Raw genomic sequence first — 12,313 nt, forward strand, 5'->3', positions numbered from 1 at the left:
TAAAGTGATGTAACAAAACGCGTTCGAGCGTTCGGCAAGGTTGCAAAAACTGTTTTACCTTACATATGATTACCGGGAATCGTGATGCCTTCTGCCAAAGCCGACAGCCCTGAAGGCCTAGAATTTGTTTTGGTCTTCCATTTTTGCTGTTGTCGGTTATTAGCAGCTGACTGTTCCTTTTGTTCGAGTGCGAGAAGCTGACGCCTAGCTGCGACTCTTCGCGCTCCGCACAGGACCGGCTTCGCAAGGAATGGGGTGGCGCCGGCAATGTTTCTCCCGTAGTGGTATCCAAAACTATACTTTAATTGACACCATGAGCTAGTGTATGTAATGTTAAGCCTATTATTATAATAAAAAGTTACCCACACGCCAATTCTGGTGCGGACAAGCATCAGACGTTGACCGAGCGCAAAGAAAAAGCAGGGAGAGCGATCCTGAGTGAAGCAGACGACAAATGCGAGAATCCCTAAACTGACGTCACGGAGGCGCGCTTCGCAGCGCCGCCTGTGTTCGCGCTCACCGCCAATAGGGTTTTTTGGCGGAGAACGGCTAGCCATGCACTTCGACGTTGGACCCATTAAAGGGACAAGGAAGTGATTTGTAAACAATGCGGGATTACGAGCGCAAATTGCTGTCCGGAGGCCCTAGGCCCTGTTTCGACCACTCTGAGCGCGTTTACGCGAATTTATTTATTAGAAAAATCAATTCAAAAATTCTGTCCTCCTCTCTGCACTCTCGCCCATTTTCTTTGGCGTTTTCGTGTGACGTCAGCAGGAGAGGAGCTGGCAATTGGCTGCGCTACTGCACGGCTCGCCGACCTTCCGCGAACGAGTCAGTCGGCTCAACGTTTAGTCCGCTGGCCGCCGACGGGTCATGCCAATTCGCTCAATCAGTTGAAACTAAGCCACAACACGTTTGTGAATGGAAGAATGTGCTTTTCTTTACTTCGTTAGTTTGTACTCTGTCAAGGTCGCTTCACACAAAGCCGGTCGTGCTTCACACTAGCGCTGAACAAGCGACGCTTCGCTGACTGGTACGCCAGTAGAGAGATATAAGGCCACTCGAATGCGGGAGAAGAGTCAGAGAAGTCAAGATAGGTACTAAGGAAATAAAATCAACTGAAACTTTTACCGTACAGCGTGAAGCTAGGGTGCGGGAAGCACTTTTTTGCGCTGGGCGAACAAGCACAGCGGTCAGCAGCACGACTACGCATCTGCGAACGCTTTTCCGTCTAATAAATGCAATTTCTAGACGTGAGCTATTGTGGAAACTCGGGGGACGCTTTCTGCAGGAGCGCAATACAACAAATAGTCACCTAAGCTGCTTGAAATACTCAAACTAAATAAAAGTGTAAACTGGTTATGCATTATATACCTTATATTTCCACAACCTGCCGCGCTCTCGCCCGTTGCCGTGTGGTCTGGAGCGCATGGTATATCACTGCAAATGCTTTGCCCGACACAACTTCGAATCCCCACAAGTACAAGCCTTTTTTTTATAAGGTAACTTTTTCGTTTTTCGCCGATGTTTTCTATACTGAGTTCACTTTTTTGGGTGCTGCAACGTTCACTGCTCCACGAACTAGTCTGCAGAACTCGCGCAGCCTGGCACTGACGCGCTAGCGAGTTCTCGTTGGCGTGCTGTTGCCATAAGCACCAACTGCTTGCGGGCAGTGGGCACAGGCCAGAATCAACAGACCCTTGGCCTGGTGCAAAAACGCTTTTTACAATACAGGCATGAGTGAGGCAAGCTCCAAATATGGGGGAAAAGCGCATGCATTTGTGCGTCTGCGGGGACGCGGGGGGCGTTCATGCACTGCGTAGGCCTCGTCTAGTGAATGCTACGATTCCAAGCCGTCCTGGGAGCCTTATTTTATGCATTTTACAGCCGAAAACATGGCAGAAGCGTGGTACTACGATTACTGGGATATTGAGAATGCCCATCCACGTCAGATGAGAATGCCCGTCGGATGTCAAACATGTTGTTTTACAGAACCGAAACCGGAACTTGTTTGATTGCTAACCTTGGGCATCGTCCAATCAAGGTGCCCCCTCCTCCCAACGTCACAGCTTAGTTGGTGCGGCCGCCGCAAGCCGCGCATGGTAGTTTTTCTTCTTTCGCGCTTTGTAAAATAATGATCGATTTGTCAACCGGATAAACGATGAAAAGTGTGCCAATTTGGGCCAGTCTACGCAGTGCAAGCAAAAACGGGAGCTCGACAAATTCACTTCAGTGTCCCTTTAAACACCACCTTGAAAGATTCAAGTTCTCAACCTTCACCGATCACAACCCGCCCACATTCGCCCTAAACCGTTCTGACACCGTCTGCACTCCACAAGAGGTGCGTCAACTCGCATACCTCTCGGAGGTCACGTCCAGCTTAGTTCAGCAAGTTAGTTCAGCCGACATTCAGCAAGTCAGTGGTCCGTCCAAATCTCCCGAGGATACCCTGCGTCGCATTGACTACTGAAATGACCTTTCTCCGAAAACACAGGAAACACCTACCGACCCGCTTGACGCCCACAAAATGGCTCCGATGGAAGCCAACGACCGAGACATCTCCCGTTTACGTACAGCACCTAAGGATGTCAGGCTCCCAGACTTACCGTTTACTGGTGTTTCGATCGTCGGCGACATGCCTACATGTGTTCCCGGACATTTCGTGCCGCCCTGACATTGTCGCCACCGATTTGACGCCATCCAAAACACGGTCCACCCTGGCATTCCTGAATCTAAAAAACTTATTGAATCTCGCTACATGTGGCAATGGAAGAATGCTGACTTTCGTGTCCTAATACGCACGCGCAAGCCGGGCCAGCGTTGAAAAGTTAAACGGCATTTTGTTCGTCCTTCCAAACGATTCCTCACGTCCGAATAAAGTTTTTTGTCGTTCATAATGCCCTCATGGGCCCCTGACCACCTTGCGAAGGTTACCGGTACATTGTGACCTGGGTTGGCCGGTTTACACGTTGGCTCGAAGCTTGCCCTGTACCTGACATTAGGGCCTCCGCAGTAGCTCCGGGATTTGTTTCTACCTTGGTGTCGCGCTACGGATGCCCTTCGACTGTTGTCAGGGATCGCGCCGGCTATTAGTGTCGTGCAAGTTCACGGAACTATTCCATTTTCTCGGCTCGACTCTTCTACAAACAGCTGTGTACCACACGCGGTCGAAAAGCTTCGTGACGCATTTCCTTCGGCACCTCAAAGCTTTACTCACTGCCCAGAGCTCTTCAACGGAGTGGGTCCAACGACTACCTCTGATGCTCTTAGGAATACGGTGTGCCTATAAAGTGGAACTGTTTCGCAGGTCTGCTGAGCTCGTCTATGAAACATCTCTGCGTTTGCCAGCAGACTTGTTCCACTAGTCCTTGCAACTTGTTTCTGCCAGCGACTACGTCGTCTGACAACGAGCGGAGTTTCGGGACCTTCCCCCTCAGTCCACGTGCCTTGCCAAGCAACACACTGCTTACGTGACCCAGACATCAAAACTTCCATGCATTTTTCGTTGCCCTACGAACCCATTCGAGGACAACTACGGCCTCATTACCTTGGTCCGTACGCTGCCGCTTATTGCGACTCGTGGAAATTTGTACTGGACATCACCGCCTGAAACCCGCATACCTCGAGCAGTACAAAATCACTTCCTTTGAACCTGCTTCAAGAAGACCACGTCCACCTGTCTACTGGGAACCCGCATGACGTTTTCGCCTGTTTCTCTCACTCCTCTCTTGAGGAAGCCCTGTAGCACCAAGTCCAGCGACAATGCTGGATTGAGCACCGTCCCTTGTGTGACAGACAAAGTGGCATGGCATGACATCCTGCGTGATTACGCTCAGCTCTGACAATATAGAATCTGTTTTGCCTTGTCGATACACCATCGTTCTATCCGAGGCGCCTTTCGCTCAGCCCGATGTAGCACCCTGCACTCCTAAGCCCGAAGTATCTCCCACGGATGCTGCGATGATAGTGGCATTCAGGCTGTTGTACGCCAATTTAATCATGCCAATATTAGGGGAAAGCAGCTAATGGAGTAGGGTGAGCAATGCTTGGTTTAATGTTAGCACTGCAGAGAAGCTGAGCACGTTCTGCGACCTTGTCTTTACAGCGGTATTTAAATGGTGTCTCTTCCAGATGCTCTACGACTCCGATGCGATAAATAATTAGTGTGGTGAAGGTCACCCAATCCTTCCCGGTTTGCATCTGCACCATTTGATGCAGCCACAGCGACAAGAGACGAGGATGTCCTCGCTACTACACCTCAAGTCACCTTGCTACCAGAACTCTTTCTATAGCAACAGCGCCGTAGCTCAAGCCGTCAGCACAGAAACAGAAGAGGGAGTCGGTGGGGGTTAGGGCCGCTGTGACTCAGATAAGGACCAACGTCCACAAACCCTACGGACCAACACGATGGCAACGACCAATCCCTATAGCGCCTATAGCGGTGTAGCGCCGACCAAACAGTGAAGTACTTGCGTGTGAAAATATTTTACGAGAGCACGGCCTGACGAGTCGCACGGCTGGTAGGCAACGGGTAAGGCTGATAGGGGTATTTACAATCAGGATACCGGCACGCGGCCCACATTAGACCGGCTACTTCCTAGTGCTGTGGTGTTGCTCCGAAGAGCTCATCTTAAGAGCTTATCTTTACCTAAGAACAATTGAAGCTGCCTTTCCTAGTAACATTTCTTCTGTAAATGCTCTTCACATTTCTGTAGATGTAGTATGTCGCCATTGAGCCGGATTATCACGTCCTGGGACTGCTGCTGTTTTCGTGTTTTACTGGTTCACTTTTACACGGTATAGATATCCTTCATGTCGTAAAAAACGTTTTGAGGTTAATAAATCAATGAGAATTGCTGTAACCTCTGTGAATCTCTTCCCATGGCACCCCACCAATAGTCCTCTAACTCAAGTTTTAAAAATGCCACTTACCTATGTTCAAAATTTCGCATACTGAAATCTTCTCCATGAGGACCCGGCTGCTAAATGGGAATATTTTTCTGTGCTGCTTGAAGTTTTGGTTTTTTACTTCCTCAGAAAAAATATGCTATTTCGGTCACTTGAAAGATGCTATTGTGTTCAAGGGCATTCTTAATATATTTGAGAACAGTACAAATTGGATCAACTCCACGCTTTAAATTAGGTTCACACAGCCTTGAAGCTCCCTGCGGGCGTTACTGTGACCCAATTGTGCTGATCACTCGACATATTTTATGGAATAATGATCGTTGGACAGAAACATTGAAACGCTAATATCTTCGAATTTGTGCATGGGTGAAATATTCAATATTTATCCATGGGCTATGACCACAATGATTGTGTTGTGGTGTGTAATTCACCACACCCTATGAGGTAATTGTATTCTGATTCCTGTTTGTCACACTCAGCGTAACCGATCTGATAGGTGATCGAAGCAAGTAGACTCTTAAGTGGTTCTTCATATAATTTTAATTTACTGCATGGCACTTGAAAAGGACATGCAGAGTAGTGAGGTCACTACAGAGCAAAGCACATTCTTAGGTTCACGTCTCGTCCTTGCGATTGCTTTTCTGTTTATTAATCGGCACAACAAACGTTTCGCTCATTCTGTGATCACATCGTCATACTTTTTGTCACATTAACATACATAGCTTAAGAAAAATTAAGGAGTTACAAGCATTTACCAATGATGTATTATGTACCAAAGATGTATCACGTGCGGGCATTTTAATGAAAAGAACGCGGTAGTATGGCATGGAAGAGAAGCCATTCAACCTTCTCTCCTACCCGTTGCTCATGTGAGCAGTGCCACCCGAAATAACACCTTTGAATCGAACCCTACTCAAAGCATTTACATTGATCCACAGGTTATCCGCCTCCCATTCTTTGTGAAACCAATGTTTTAGTAATGATGTCGCGGTTGAAATAATTGTATTTTTTTTTTATATAAAGCGAGGGCCTACTTTGTAGTGTTATGATTTTTTTCCGAATGCTGATAAGTTCAGAGCTGTTTCAAGCTGTTAAACCAAGAGCACTCAGCATCAATACGTTTTAGAGTTAAATAATTTACGACAGCTGTTGTTATCTGGACGCCTTCTTGCTCTTTTTGTTATATTTGGAATATTGAGTTGTTAAAATAAAAATTTGTATACTGTCTGCTGGTGCAAAAATTTACAGCCTTATATGAACGTCGACGTTAAGAAAATAGTGATTGTCTGGGTGTTAATATTACATATGAGGTCCTACTATAAGCAGTAGTTTGAAAACCACCCCTTTTTATACATCCCGCTTATTTTACTTAAGTACTTATTTACTGCATTGAAACTTAAACCAGAAGGATTCTTTTCTCGCCTGTATATCCTTAATCAATCCGTCAAGTTTGAAGTTGTGCAGCTACCTGTTGGCTGAAGTGGTGTGCAGGATACCACTGCTCACCTATAGCGCAAATCAAAGCAGTGTAACGGCTTGTTGGAATAGGGGAAGCCTCTGTCCTTGAAGAAATCTTGCCTGTGTATTTCACCATTTCAGAATTTGTCGGCACAAAATGTCAGCCAACATTGTTACTCTTATTTTTCAGTTGACACCTTATGTGCCTGGGAGTGTGGTGAAGGTCTCAAACGACATTAAAAAGTTTATACGATGGCAGCTGAACGAGTCACCCGTGGAGACTAGGGATCCTTCAACTAAAAGATTCCAGACGCTACAACACTACGCCTACTCGTACCTTCTGGGTTCGGCAAACAGTCCGGTGAGATGAACGAATGTTATTAAATTACTCACACTTTTCCTTAGGAATGGGTTACACGGGTATGATTCGCACTTGCTGCTAGTGCACCGTTTTTGAGAGGATGTTAGCACCAAAAATAATAAAATAGAGATTGTGTTGCATGGTATGCGCAATATAAGTTCATCAGCAACTTGTTCTAAATCATCATCATTATCATCATCATCATCAGCAGCAGCAGCAACGTACTTGAATCGAGAGATTTCACGAGCAAATTCGCCTAATTTAGAGAGCTTCATATCTATGAATTAGAAGTGCAAACTTTGTAGAATGCTGTCTTACGAGGTACTCCACAACTTGATAGCATGTGAGCAGAAAAGGTTGAATCCATCCGCGCATAACCCTGTTTTAAGGAAGCTGCTCCTTTTAGCTGGTCCTCTCGATGACGCAGTTTGCGCCGTGAGGCGAAAAAATTATGCGAAAAATCAAACGCATTGATGGTCAGCATAAAACAAGCCGGTGGAAGTCAACTGCAAAAAGTGAAAGAAACACAAATGACAAATGTGATGGAAATACGCTCTAACACTAAGCAATTTGATAATGAATATCGCCAGGCCTTTCCCTCAAGGAAGAAAGCAGACCTTAGTGCCCCAAAAACATTTTTCAGTGATAGCAAGAGCGTACTGTTCCTTTGATAAGAGTGCTTTTAAAATGCCGCCATCCCGGCGGCCATAATAAATCTGCGCCGTTTTCTTTCTTGTGCTTTGAATCCTGATTGCGTCCTCACCAAAATAGATGTGTTCTAAACACGCCAGGCATTTATTAAAGAATGTGCCACGGGAGTCTTTTAATTAGGCCCGATAGCTCTTCTCGGGTTATGTAAAAGCGAAAATTCTGGTCTGCCTGTCTGTCGGTCTGTGTTTGTCCCTAGAATAAGTACCCAGCCAAAAGTTAAAAGAATTGCTCAACAAGACATTTAATAAAGCAGAAATTTCAAACTACTAGATTTGGTGGCACGACCCTTTCTTGCCAACATAGTTAAGCTAAAAACCGACAAATAAAGGCAAAACGTCAGCACTTCGGTGATATACGCATTTATGTTTATTGAAGATAACAAGGCATATTATTTTTGGAATCTCAAATAGAAAATACCCCTTGAAAGAAGTGTCTTAACACAAAGATAGAAAAGCGCTCCCGGCACCCGCGGCAGCGTATTTGAATGAGTTTAACACTAAGGGAAGGTTCCAGTAAGTGGCGCGCGCAGACAGAAAAGTTGAAAATATTTCATGTACTCGTAAAACTCTCCACCGTGTTGATAGCAGGAAGAACGAGACGGGAGAGTAAGAGCGTGAGGTTAGGGCTGGGAAAAACGGCGTTATTTAGGTGGCAGAGGTGGCAGGAGACTATGGTCGTTTGACGACATTTGCAGCAAAGTAAGCAGACACGGCGGCAATTTTTTTCCATTTCTCTTTGGCTGAAGAGCGTTTTTAGCTCTGTTTTTCTGTCGCTACGACACAGAGTTTTAATAGCTGCTTCTGAAGATCTTTATACAGCTGTTCCTACTTACAGAACAAGGTAACGTTCGCAAATTGCGAGTGGGTGCAACAACTACCTCACGGCAACAATGTCTGCTTTGGTAGCTTTAATGCCAAAGATAGAATTGCGATCTATTCAGTAGACTTGTGCACGCCTACGACATTCTTCCTTATGTAATTTGTATGGGAAAAGTTTGATGTACCACGAAGTTCCTGGCCTTTGGCGGTTCTTGCTGCATTGTAAGCCTCCTGGAACTAGTGGGCCTACTTTTATGGTGAGCAACAATTAGTCGACACTGAAACTGACCGTACCTAACAGGTCCAGCTATTTTCCACCACAACACACAGCGCAAGTTATTGAGCCTGTCAAACACGAAGGCGATTGTGGGCTTCCCGTAGGGATCCTGGCACGCCATGTTGCTGCGAGGGATCGGTGCCTGTGGATTCAAGAAACGCTAGCACATGATTCGATGTAATTACCAGACACGCATTTAGTCACCTGATAACCAGAAAAACGAGCAAGTGTTCTGTTCTCCTCTAGCAAACTGGAAGCCAGAGCTCGTCAGCAGCTCATGCTAAAGAGTACAAGATTGTCTTTTCAAAGTCTTGGCTCCGCTTTGTGTACAGGTGTCTCCGTGAGAAAGCGTACGACGTTGAACCATTTTTCACGTTTTTTGTATTATTCTATGCGCATCAGCAGCTTCCGCTGCCATCACGTATTTTCTTTAGTGATATAGACACTTTCCACAATGAGGCAAACACTGCTTTCTCAATAAAATGTGCATTTATTCGTAATTGTGTCCTCTATTCATCGTGATTTATTAGGTGCCTCCTGGTTCCGGTATAATACAGTTTTGGGGAAAATTAAATCTTTGTTACACGCTCTTTCCTGTGAAATGCGCTGATTCTTCTGCTGAATAATTATTCAATTCATGTACGTATTTTTTAAGCGATCCATAATTTTTATTGCCGGAACCCCACTGCTTCAGAATTGCGGTGTTCAATGTTAAGCCAAACGATTTGTGTAATATCAATTCGTAATCAACGATTTCGCGATATTACTTGTATATTGTGCTCAATTCATGAGTATCCATTGTTCTGGTCAGTGATCTGTTCTTGAGTAGTGCTTCCTGATGCAGCAGGGTCTCCCAAGTGTTTCAATAATGATTTATCCCTAACATAATGAAATATACATGTTTAAGCAACATATATATAAAATAACGAAAACCCTGGTATATATATTCGTCACCCGCTTTGATATAATTTCTACAGTGATTAGGAAGTATAGGGCATTTCTGTAAATTAGAGGCGCTTTGAAACGTCATAAAGATTTTAAATATATTTTATGGATTTTTAAATAAAAGGCTGGCTCCAATTTCTACAGGTACATGGTTCAAGCTTCTCCGTATTCTCTATTTTTGTACCATTCAGTTTTTTTGTTGTAAATTTTAGACCTCCAAAGGTACGTACTATCATTAGTAGAATGTTCTGGACTAAAGGTTCTTCCGTACTACGTTCTTTCCATACAACTTGACCTGATATATATTGTGCTATTTTGAAGGTTTCCTTGAAGGTTAGTTTATAGGCGTGAATTTTATCAGGCAATACAAAGTACCTAACTTGCACTCAGGCTGGCTTGTAGTTTGTGTCTTAATATTTTTGCATTTTTTTGTGCGTGAATGTTATTTTTTTGTATTGCTGATAATGAATATCCAAAACCTATCTGTATTATTTTCTGGTTTTTCTCCGCATTTACACTGAGCCACACTTAGCCACTTTATTTTTTCAGTCCGTCCTCTTACCCCTACTGTGTTCAGTTGTTATTGTTCAATTGTTATTCAGCGCGTCATGGCTATTGTCCTGCTCTTCCGGTATAAGAGCGAATTCATTCTGACGTGATAGTCAATACTCTAGCACACTGGTTTTTACAAACTTTCATTTCTGCTTCTTTTTTTGATGACTTTATCTAGTTTTTGAAATTCATCTTCAGTTAGCTCCTGGAAACACGTTGATCACTTCCCTTCATATTTCACTGCCCTTCAACATACTCCTAAGACATGTAGATGCGAAATGAAGTCAAGGTTTCACTACTTCGTTGTCTTGTCAAGTTTTTTTTTGGTTTGAACAATAATGAACAAGAATCAATCCTTTTTCCCGCCGTAAATTCAACATCAATAGTACATAGGCTAGCCGGAATACCCATTAAAAGTTTTACCACTTCATGTAGGCTGCTTGATTATTCTAAAGTTATATGATTTGTGGTAATTATGTAGTTTATTTGGCGTCTATGATAGCTCTTGCCGAAACAAGGTGCGTGTACAAGTTCCAGCAGGTTTATTTTTTTTCAATAAACGTAGGTCCACATGGTTCTACCGGGTTTTTCTGTACTTCTGTTTCGCCAAAGCAGCATGGCTGCTACACTTTTCCACATACTAAAAACGATTTCATATTGCTTGCTACCTCCGCGGCACATGCTGCATGTAGAAACCAAAAAGAATATCCGTGCAGTGATGAAGGCGTGAATATAGGGCCCGGTGCTGTACACTCGCCTCAGCTGTGTGCATGCAACCTGCAGCTATGTCTTCTCCGTTAGCCTCACAAACAACACGTGTTTCTCAGCCAGTTTACTCCTGCGACTGTGATTTGATAACGGCTTAGTTGCAGAGTGGGAAGTGCTCTGGACCCTTCGGAATATTGCGGTGATCCGACATCTGTTCTTACGGAGGGAGGTAGCTAACCCCCTAGCATAAGACATAGTTTTCGCACTGATAACGGAGTAGTGCGTCGCCCGCATTTGGTGTACACGAGGTAACACCTAGGTAGCGCACAGGGATTTTACAGCGTGAGCTTTTCAATAAAAATTTTAAGTTTGTCAGTTTCTCCTACTTTTAAAACTCCAAATCATGGACCTTCAGTAAGGAAGCGAGATTGGTACAAATATCCTTCTCTGCATCAGTAACCAGTTTGAGTTTCAGTTTATTCATCTTGTATTTACAAAAACATTCAGTGCAGTGTTTCAACCCATAGCCGATTGGCTAGCAGGGGTTCAATGCGAAATACGCTGCATTCCAGCGGCAGCAAGAAATACACATTTAAAAATAGAATTTCAGTGATGAAATTATAAACAATATTACCACAACATAATACAACATTTATTGCGACATACCACATCACCAAATAGCAAATTACAGTCATAATAATCATTACGTTCAAACAAAAAAACGCAATGATCATTATGCATACAAAGTGCGCTACTAGTGTTTTAAAGCCACGCAATTTTTTTTATTCTTTACTTTTTAGGCATGCCATTCTACATATGGTGCCATTAAACTAACCTAATCTTTGGCCGTACCTATTACGGTATTGGTGTATTAGTTGCACCACCGGCTAATTATACGCAGTACACAACACGAATCACAATCAATATGGTCGTAATCTTTGCTTAGGGTGCTTTTATTATAAATGTGATCGCGTAGAAGATGGCTTGATTATTTTTTGTGCGTGCTCATGAACAAGTCTGTTCACGACTGACACTATACTGCTCGGACAAATATTACAACTAACTCTAGCATTCGGGAAAACGGCTATCGGCATGCTTTTGAAGAAGCCGCGCGTGTAAACGGCAATCCTCCGGACATGAGCTTGTCGTTTCTTCCCGCAAAACATCACAAAATCCCTCACCAAAGAACAGGAACAAGCGAAGTTATGTGCACAATACTTACATAGTAGTTCTTTTGTTTAAAACAGTGCACAACTGTGAGAAAGCTGTTCGTCAAGAAAACTGTGTACCCTAAATATTGAACATGTAAAACTTTTTTTTGTAAATTGCTGCAACATTGTATATGCTATAATCTGTGGTAGCTTACTTTAGAAGGTTTGCCTTTTCAAACAACAATCAGTTAACAATTTCTTGTAAAGAGGGTTGAATAAACCTCCGATTATACAATACATCCAATACACTTTGTTCAGTACGGTATGGTTCACATGGGAAGTTTCAAAATTGCCTACCTAAGATATACTTGCACTCATGCGAAAATATTTGTTTTAGCATCTGTTTAATGCCATAATCAACGCA

General features: G+C 43.8%; 1 protein-coding gene across 2 annotated transcripts in view; it reads left to right on the plus strand.

The window, feature by feature from the left end:
• Positions 1–12,313, plus strand: part of LOC144165143 (uncharacterized) — a 139,630-nt gene that overhangs the window by 96,739 nt on the left and 30,578 nt on the right. For both annotated transcript variants that reach the window (XM_077695246.1, XM_077695245.1), the window contains exon 7: positions 6,557–6,727. In XM_077695246.1, coding sequence (XP_077551372.1) covers positions 6,557–6,727 — 171 coding nt within the window. The remainder of the gene's footprint in view (positions 1–6,556; positions 6,728–12,313) is intronic.

The sequence above is a fragment of the Haemaphysalis longicornis genome, unplaced genomic scaffold (assembly GCF_048455015.1).
Source record: "Haemaphysalis longicornis isolate Haplotype H1 unplaced genomic scaffold, Haemaphysalis longicornis Haplotype H1 scaffold_14, whole genome shotgun sequence".
NCBI classification, from domain to species: Eukaryota; Metazoa; Arthropoda; class Arachnida; order Ixodida; family Ixodidae; genus Haemaphysalis; species Haemaphysalis longicornis.